The sequence below is a fragment of the Trachymyrmex septentrionalis genome, unplaced genomic scaffold (genome assembly GCF_001594115.1).
Source record: "Trachymyrmex septentrionalis isolate Tsep2-gDNA-1 unplaced genomic scaffold, Tsep1.0 scaffold6, whole genome shotgun sequence".
In the NCBI taxonomy this organism is placed as follows: domain Eukaryota; kingdom Metazoa; phylum Arthropoda; class Insecta; order Hymenoptera; family Formicidae; genus Trachymyrmex; species Trachymyrmex septentrionalis.
In genome coordinates, this window is record NW_017305778.1 from 713204 (window position 1) to 723564 (window position 10361).

General features: G+C 31.5%; 1 protein-coding gene across 1 annotated transcript in view; it reads left to right on the forward strand.

Annotated features, from left to right (window-relative positions):
* Positions 1–10361, forward strand: part of LOC108752201 — a 129462-nt gene that overhangs the window by 67422 nt on the left and 51679 nt on the right. The window contains exon 4 of the mRNA XM_018492877.1: positions 274–407. Coding sequence (XP_018348379.1) covers positions 274–407 — 134 coding nt within the window. The remainder of the gene's footprint in view (positions 1–273; positions 408–10361) is intronic.

The following is a 10361-nucleotide window of genomic DNA, read 5'->3' on the forward strand; positions in this document are numbered from 1 at the left end:
GTATCTTATTTATAATTATCTGTCTCATTCTGTATCTCAAGCACTGTCCTGAATATGGCGAACAGTGGCCAATCTCTTAGTTGAGGATCTTTAGTCCTACCTATCTCCACGACGAGGATAGAACGAACAAATGAACAGACGGACGAACGTACAAAACTCTACGCGAAGAACTCTAGGTAATAGTCGAAAGTTATAAAGTCTAACCGGAGGAAAGTAACTGGTTTATGGGAAAACTTTCGCCACGTCTCACACACGGAAAATTTACGTTCGCAGCACCTCCGGAGAGAGGACCGGAAATCACAGGCCTGTCCTTGCACTATGCCGTCGGCGAGAACGTGACTGCCAACTGCACTGCCTGGCCATCCGTGCCTAAGGCCAATCTACGTTGGACCATCAACGGCGAACCGGTAAAGTACCTTTCCACATTCCCTGTACTAGTCAACTTCCCCGTCTGCCGTATCGATGTATTGCATTGAACGGCGTATACATGTTCGCCTGGCCACGGGAAATGTGTTTCGTGTGTTCTTTAGATCGAGAGTTTATATAGACGAAGCTGTACTAGTTTATCTTCGCGTGCCGAAAGTGCTGAAAGTGAACGGAGCCATTATTTTCGCTTTGCTTCGTTACACTTGCTTAAAGATAAAATCAATAAATGCATGGCATGCACAAATCAAACAATTTTTTAATTGTTTTTAATTGTATCTAAAAATTTAGCTAGATGCAGATCCAAAAATAACTTTGTTGGCTTATCAAAATAATTATAAGAAATCTCAAGCACGATAAACAATATTTCAAAATTTTGACATTTTAAAGCAACCAATTTAGACCACGTAATTATTTTCAGACAATATTAAGAATAGAATAGACCAGCTTATATCAATACATCAATTAATTATAAGTAAGAGAAGTGTCAAAGTTAAGCGTTTGCAAGAATACATCTATATATGCATTTTTAATAAATTTATGGTATATGACTATTCGATTATTTCTGCATTTGCAACACAATCTGAAATAATAATATTTCCTCAAATTAAATTAAATTAGATTTAAATTAGATTATATCGTGTTGCAAGTCCGATGGATTTATTTAAAATGCATATAGATGTATTATTCCGTCTAACTTTGATCATAATTGATACTTTTCTTATTTAGTTTATGTACCTATTTATATAAATAGTCCTATTCTACTGTCTAAAAATAATTCTGTTAAACCATGAAAATAATTATATAGAACGCTTAAACTGGTTACTAAAATGTCAAAACTTTTTGCAATGTTGTTCATACTTGATAGATAATATTACATTTCTACTAAGTAATTAATTTGATAATCCAATAAAGTACTTTTGTCTAAATCTATATCTGGCTAAATTTTCAAATGCTTCAGGAAAACCGTTCTTTCCATAAAAACTAAATAGGAAATCAAATGGAAAGGACAAAAGTTTTTACAGCAATATATAGAAAATGTAACTCAGCAAGGTTGACCTTTTTTGAAATAAAATCAAATAGTTGACGTTTTAATTGATATTATTAAGGTTGAAAAATTAAAACAGTAATTTTATAATTAAAGTGAAAAAAAGACAAATATAAAAGATATAAATCTGGAATTAAAAAGAACATTTGGAAATAGTTGTTTTATGAAAGTCCTGTTTTACTAAATTCCATATTTGTATTCTATATAAAAAAATTGTATCTTTTAACTTTGATTATATCTAGGTAGTCAAACTCCAAATTAAATTAAAAGGATTCATTCAATTATGCATGTACATACTTGTAGCACATTCCACCGAAAGACTTAAGCTTTACATGTTAAGTATTATAGAGCTCTCTAATATTGTAGTTAAACTTCATCTCACGTTTTTCGAGGAAAGATTGACTTCAGTTTCGCCAACAAATCTGTCCCTACCTATAAAGTCGAAACACCCTATATGTACACACGATGGAATTGATTGGATAGGTACACGCATATACACTCCGATCTCACCGGTAAGCTGCTTTCGCGGAGGAATCTGATTTCGCGTAAAGCGATAGTGTCCGCGCACGGAACACTGACATAGCAACGAAAGCGTTGTCGAGAGAAAATCTCGTTTCCTGTCACCAGTGCCGTGACAACAAAATTGAAGCTTTGAAGCCTACGCCTCACACACGATTAGCGTATTCGTTTTGCGCGACAAATGCGAGGATCATCTCAAAGGATTTTGTCTAGTCCCGTTTTTTGATGAGATATGACGATCCGGAAAAATCTATGGGAAGTTTCTCTGATCTTTATTCGCAAAATTCGCATCGTTATTGAATTTAAAAAAAGATACAATTTAAAAGTCTTTCTTTATTTTGATAACTTCGAATTTGTCTTTAATTTTTACAAACTAAAATTTTTATTCGACTGAAATTTATTTTACATTATGTAATGATTTACACAATACCGTTTTATTAACAACTAGCGTGCACTGAGAGAAGAGTGTTTGATAATATAATTATAATTACATGATAAAATAATTATGATCAGAAGCACTATATTATAGTTATACTTGTTTTAATATTACTCGTTAGTAATTATCATATTTATAGTTTTACAAAAAAAATAAATATATTTGGCATTGAAAATGACTAAATTATAATTAAATTATAATAATGACATTTTTTTCTCTCATATATTAGCCTTGTAGTAAACTAGAAAACTAGCAGCTAAAAAAAGTATAATTCTACAAATTATATTTTCTAGCTGCTATAGTTTTCTAGTTTACTAGAAGCACATTAATGCAAAAAAATATCGTGTAAACCTTATTCTAATAAAATTGTTCGTAGTTTTGATATTGTATAGGTACATTTATATAAAAAATCATTTTCTAATATTGCATATCTAATAATACATATGAAAAAAGTCATATATTTATTTCATATAAACGTATTTTTTTTATATGTATTATGCAATATTAGAAAATGATTTTTTTAATAATTTGTCCAAACTCTAACTTCGTTGTTGATGATTTGTTCATGAAGTAGATTGAAATTGACGCAAGAAAAATTTAAATTTATTTAAAACGCAGCATACATGCGCGTTTAATGATTATAACAGAGTTCTAACAAATTTTTCATAATGCCATGATAACTTTATGTTCGCGCATTATGATTAAATTTAATTCTTAATTTAAATTCTCCACAAGCGCGAGCAAGCTACGAGATAATATGCTAAACGAATATTGCGAGTGGCCTGTATAGTACTCATTCATTAAAGTATGCACGAGATAACGAGATTAGTGAGCCAAAACGTGCAGTATCCTTTGATCATTTTAGAGTCAATTTTACCTTAGCGAAAATTCGATTGCCACATCCCTTCGCATTTTTTTTATCCTCAAGATCAAATGTTTCAATACGAGCGCATTCTAAATAAAGAAAATTCTTTGACACTAAAGTCAATGTGAAATGTTAAACAAACAAGAGAATTTTATTCGCAGTTTAATTTTTTCTTATGTCTAAATTTCCAGAACAATTTTAAAGCTGAACTTTTTCACTTTATCGCTACGTATATACCGCGATGAAATAGTCAATGCATGCAATTTCCTGCTTCATTATGTTCGCAACTGAAAAATATTAATACCGAAAAGGAAATGTTACGAGAACAACGCGAAGCGTAGTAATATTCGCGGAACAATCGGTGAAAGAAAAAAGAAATCGACGGACAGTTTGTTGAACGGGCTCGGCGAAATGTAAAAGATTGTCGTGCAATGTGCAAAATGTGTTCCTTAGAAAAGCGTAATTTCGCGCCAAATTGATCGCCGTCCTCGGATCCAAAGCAAATCTCCGTTGAACCGTCAACAAAGCGGCGGACAAAGTACATTTCTCTCCTTTGCTCGGAGCACTCTCGGCACTTTGATTGTCGCGGGTGTTTCTGTAAATTAGAACAAACTGCGCGCTGAGAAAAACGGAAAATTGCTCGCAGCATCGCTCGCGTTTTGTATGCAGGTCGATTAACCCTCGCGAGACTAAGTTCCAAGATTGTAACATAGCAAATTAAAACTGATTAAATTATCCTGCACTCACCCACCTAAAACTCTATATTTCCTTATTCAATATTAGACCTTTCCTTTTCAGCTTTTAAAATATCCGTTTTTTAATATAAAATCTTACTTCGTTTGAGTAATTTTTTTTAATAAATGGATCCAACAGATAATTTAATTAAAATTTTAAATAATAGATACTTTAATTTGCCTTACAATTAACGTCAAAGTAGTGTAATCTTTTTATAATATAATATTATATAACATTTTTTAAAACTGTTAAAATTTCATTTCAATTTATAAAATATACGAATTAAACAAATGTTATTGACAATTATTAATTAAAAGTTAATAATAATATTTTTATCGATAAATACTTTTTACTATTTTATCGATACCAAACTATCAATGAGTTTTATAAATAATATATGGAAAGAGAGAGAACAATTTTGCTGAAGTAAAAATTTAGCTTACGGATATAAATTTAAAAATAATTTTATTAGATTATCAAAATAATTATTGTATGTAGGACATTCAAAGTTAAAATGTCAAGACCTTTTGCAACATTGTTCATTATACTTCAATTTCCTATTAACATAATTATTCTAATGGTCTAACAAAATTATTTTCAATATTACAATATAAATAATATCAATTCTTTTCGCTCGTATAACTTTCAACATATTAATAAATAGCAAAATCCAGATCAATACATTAAACAAGCTATAGTTAGGTGTACTAAATAATATTTATTAATCACAAATTATAATTTTCCGACGATAAGTTTCAACGGTATTCGACTCTTACTTAAATTACCGTCAAAATTGAAACTATAAAGATGTTAAACAGTTTGTAACTTAATCATTATTATTTTGTTAATTGATTGTGTAAATTTAAAGCGTTTGTTATTTATGTTTCGCGGTGTGCTTTTGTTCTAACAAAATTTTTATGTATACACGTATATAAAGTTATAATTTATTGGTTTACCATATATTTTTAAGTGTTAAAGAGAGTTTTTTAAGTTGCAAACTGTTTAATGTCTTTATAGTTTCAAATTTGACTATAATTTGAGTATAGTCGAAACGTACCGTTGAAACTTATTGTCGGTAAATTATAATTTGTGATTAATAAATATCGTTTAGTACACCTGACTAGTTCGTTTAATATATTGACCTGGGTTTTACTATTTATTAAAATTATTTTCTGATTTGTAGCTTAATTTAACTTAAATTTTTAGATATTCCAGCAAAATCGATCTTTCAAAGTACTTGTTGTTTTATTCATAGATGTAAGAGATGTAGACTGCGCATTCCTTGATCTTAGCTTCTGTTAGAAAGAATTGAATATCAGCATCTTTCTGGAACTCTATCAGCATATTTGTTTGATTCGATACTTTAAACAGAGAAAGAAAGCAATATGCTTTAAGTTATCTTACTCTTTCTCAACTAATATTGACAACTTCAGGAATGCGCACGTCTATTCGTATTATGTTTATAATTTTATTACGCTGTTAAATTATTTTGTTAGATTATTTTGTTCAATATAATTATTAACAATAGAAGTACGAGTGCATGTACGAGATACATGCGTTTATGAATTTATTATAACAACGTTTTATTTTTCCGGCAGTAAAAAACAACCAGCAAAAATTCTTCATTGCGATTTTTATCTCTTCCTTCCATAGAATCCATGTAAATGTTTTCTTAAGAGAAATATATACGCAAAGCCGGCGTTTCTGATAAGTTTCCTCTTGTCTATTCTATTCCTACTTTCAGTTTTATTTCGCAGTCGCACATGGTACGTATTACTTGGCGAATAATTCGAGTTTACGATTTCGAAGAGATAAGAAAAGCATCGATACGAGTTTATCGCCCGTTCTACAAAAAAAATATATATATATATACGGAATTGGGAGATTTTTTTTCATATTTTACGTGTATCGATCGTCACTAACATTACACACGTCCTACTATGTAGCAATACGGCAATTTTACTTCGCCCTCGTACACCGCTTAATATAAGTTCGCAAATAATTCGAATTTACGATTCATATGGGACAGGAAAAGCATCGATGCGAACGGACTTTATCGTTCGTTCCGGACAGAGAAAAAATGGAAACAAGATTTTTTCACATCGTTCTCCAGTAGAGCGATGGATCGATCGTAAGTTATCGCGCATTGTAAAACGGTAAAACTGGACAGTCGACACAATGGCTGCTGGTTGCGTACCTTTTTATTAACATACGAGCCGAAACTACAATCGCGGTCGATATAGTGACATATGGCCACGGTGAAAAGCACCCAGGTACCGCTTTTTATACGTAATGGCTTGAATCCGACGTCGGTCGCACATCTTTTTTTCTCTCCGATGCGGGAGAGATATACGGGCGGCTGGCATCGGCGAGATGAGAATTTAATGCGAGCCCATATTTGAATGATACGACGCTTTTTCAGCGACTAGCACAATGGTAATAGTCCTTCTTTATTATTACACTCTCCTACGCGAACAAGTTTCAGCCATTTTTCAAGCCAATCGCGCCAAAGTTGTGCGGAAGTTTCCGATGATTTAAAATAATTTCTTTGGTTCGATTTAGACGCTGGCCGATTCGTAAAATGATATATAGTTTTATCTAACATGTTTTTATCTGCTCGTATAACAATACGTAAAATTATTAAATTACTGCTGTGAACCATATAATTCATAGTTCATCTCATTAACAAAATTATTATCATATACTAATAGCACAATTATTCTCTTGCGAGACAACTGCTAATATAAATTTCTTGTATATATAGGTATATCACCCCTTACTTCAAAAATGACATAACTAAAAACGAACGTGATTTTCAAATTAAATAAACATTACCCTGTCAATACAAATACAGTAGCATTCAAAAGTAATTTGTAAGGAACATTTCAATCGATAATATTAGCAAATGGTAAGCAATTTAGATCAGAGTTGTGCGCCATTATACATGAGTGATCTTTCGAATATTACATAATGATTTATTAATAATAAAATATATATGATAAATATATGATATTTTACTTTACGAGTTTCCCTTGGAAAATCCTCTCATTTGAAAAAACCAGGAATTTTTTATATTTACAAAATATTTTTGTGCGCTATTCTATTTTAATAGCACAATTTATTGGTATATTGAGAGAAAAATTTACTAAATTTAATAAAAATATTTGTTGAATAGTATTAGCTGAATATTGATTAAGTGTAAACACATTTGGTACAAGAAACATTAATTTGATTTAATCATTTTTTCATTTAGTAAATATTTAATTACTATAAATAAATGTTAAATCAGTACAATATTTAGATATTTAAAAATTCAGTACTTTTTTCTCAGTGTACAATATTGGTCCAATATATCCCTAACGTTTAATCAATGTATCATTAATAAATTTAAAGTACTAATTGGTAAACCGGATGGGAAAAGACCATTGGGAAGACCGAGATGTAGATGGGAGGATAATATTAGAATGGACCTTAACGAAATGGGGTACGAGGGTCACAAATGGAGGGATCTGGCTCAGGGACGGGAACAGTGGCGGGATTTGGTATTTGCGGCAATGAGCTTTCGAGTTCCTGACGCCTAATAATAATAATAATAATCATTAATAAATTATTACTATAGGATAAGCAAATAGGACTATATATTATATAATATATGGTCAAGGCAGGCTTGCTTAATAATATTTTTGTGTAAATTTATAGTTCAAGCAAACTGTCCAATTGTTTGTCAAGCTTGAAATGTAATCCTAAACTAAAGCTGGAATGATTACGGATTTGATTAAAGAATGGAGCATTAGCCCAAAAAAGTAAAAGCACAATCATCACATTGGTAGGTAACGTTATTGCTGCTTAACTTATCGTAACACAGCAAAATTGCAACATATTTTTTATTGACTTGCAGCCATCTTGAAAGGCAATATATTAATGCTACTATCTTATCGTGACTCAGAAAAATTACAGTATATTTTCTATTATTCGTATAATAAACACATGACAAAATCTTAAAAGTAAAAAATGAAAGAAATGCTTTCAAATCATATTATGTTTATTGTCTCTTAAATAATATTAATTAACAATAGAGATCATACGAATAATAAAAAATATACTATAATTTTGTTGAATTACTGCAAGACAGCAGCATTAATATACTGCTTCTAAAGCTGCAGGTCAAACTCCCTCTCCACAAAGGTTTCAGTCCTCCCCATAGTGGGGCTCATGTGTTCCGTCCTTTACATCCGTGGGAATGACACGTGGCTTCATACGAAATGCAGTTGACTTATAGTCCCGGATTCAATCCCAACCCTTGTCCCACATATGCCTCATTTAACAGGCTGAATTTCTCCACTGATTTAAAAGCATATCATTTCCAATTAATAATAATGGTTGTTTTAATCGTATTATGCACTACATATAACTCCATTTACATAAAAACTGTATTTAATATTAAACAAATGGAGACATGTGGAAAATTTGCAGATGTTTACAAACGTGGACTTGAAAAATGGAAATTCGATAATGACTTGACAGGAACATACAAAGTTTTCTTTTTGCCAATATTATTTAGTTAATCAATAATTTTCTGTCAAATTGAAAAATAGTTTTTCCTCTTTAAATTCCTAAAAAAAAAATTAATTTTTTTAGTTGTGTTTCACTTTCGAGAAACCCTAGCGCAATTTGTTAAATGGAGATTTCTTCGCATTTCTGAACTTTTCTTTTTCTTTTAAACCTATATATTTCAACCTATATATTTCCTCCTTAATTTTATCGATTTTTAATTATGGACTTATTCCTTAATCAATACTCCATCAATTGAAAAAAAAATTAATTGAAATATGTCCATTTTTACAGAAGTTACGAAGATAACAAATATTATGCGCAGGAATAATAATGCTGTTTATGCGCTTTTAAAGTCCATAAAAGAAATTTTGCGAATTTTGAGAGCGCATAAATAGCGCATTATTACAATATATAATTTATTCATTAAAATTTGATTAAGTGGGGAGGCTAGGCAGACGTGTATGTATTAAAGAAAAAAAAGAGTGTATATAGTTAGGGTTAATATTAAAACATGATCAATATTTTTTTATACAATCATAAAATCGATATATATTTTTCTTCTCAATCAGGTGAAGGAAAGATCTTTTTGAAGAACAATTTGTATTCTGTGCGCTTGGATCCGTAATAAAATGAGCGTTTTTATACGAAAGAAGGAGCCCCATTTAAATGTGATTCCGAAAAGGCTGTAAAATCCCTTTTCGTCATCAATTCTCGTATATTCCTGCGAGCTTTATATCACAAACATCAATTTTCAAAAGACTACAACAAATCATTCAGGAGAAACGTAACAAAAATTAAATGGATTTAAAAGTCCCACGTCCTCTGCTGCGAAATTAGATTGTCCCGGATTATGCCTCTTCTCGGACTTCTTGAATTGTTGGAAGGAATCCCTCACACAGCTGATACACTCTTTGCGAATAATCGTCATGCTACTCACACCCAATATCTTCCGTTATCCTTACTTAAAGCTCACGCATTTAGAGAAGAAACTCAGTAAGAAACTCGTAAAAGGCACACCGTCACTCATGCTCGAAAGTTATCAGATCCTCTTAGAACGTCATTAAAATTCACGTGGAATCCGCAGTACTTCGAATTTAAATTATCTCATTCTGAGATATATATGTCTAAAAATCCAGGATAAGATGTCGGAAGCAGATCTTAACATCAACTCTGCAATAAAGACTTCTCTTAAATTTCCCTTTGGTGAATCCATTTGGTATGTCTCGAAATAAAATAATTTAAATTCTCAAAACCTATCTTAAATTTCTATCATTAACAAAAAAAAAGACAACAAGTTTATTTAATATCGCACGCTCTTTAAGATAAAAATTTGAAAATTAGTTTCAAGAATTGATGAAACGATCCTGCCTTTTCACAAAATCTTAGAAGATAATAAACGCAACGAGGTAATCGATTCTAAATCCCACTACTCCAATTACAGTTTCTCTTTCCTCTTTGAGAAGAATTCCCTCGTATCAAGCAGGATTTTTGGCGGTAGTAACTCCGTACGCGTCCTTATCCTGAGAAAGATCCCAGAGGAACCTACAGAGCCTGACAAGCCGACACGATTCACGCCAGATCGAATTCAAGCATTCAACAGAATTAGGCGATCGATCCGCGATGCACGATACCCGCGGGATCACCGGCAGAAATATGCCTACCCGTCACTTTTCATTACGTTTACGAGCATCGTAAAATCCCAACGAATAAGAATCTATATACATACATATATCTCTCTCTCTCATCTCTCAAATTTCCTTACCATTTTTCCTCCGTAAGTG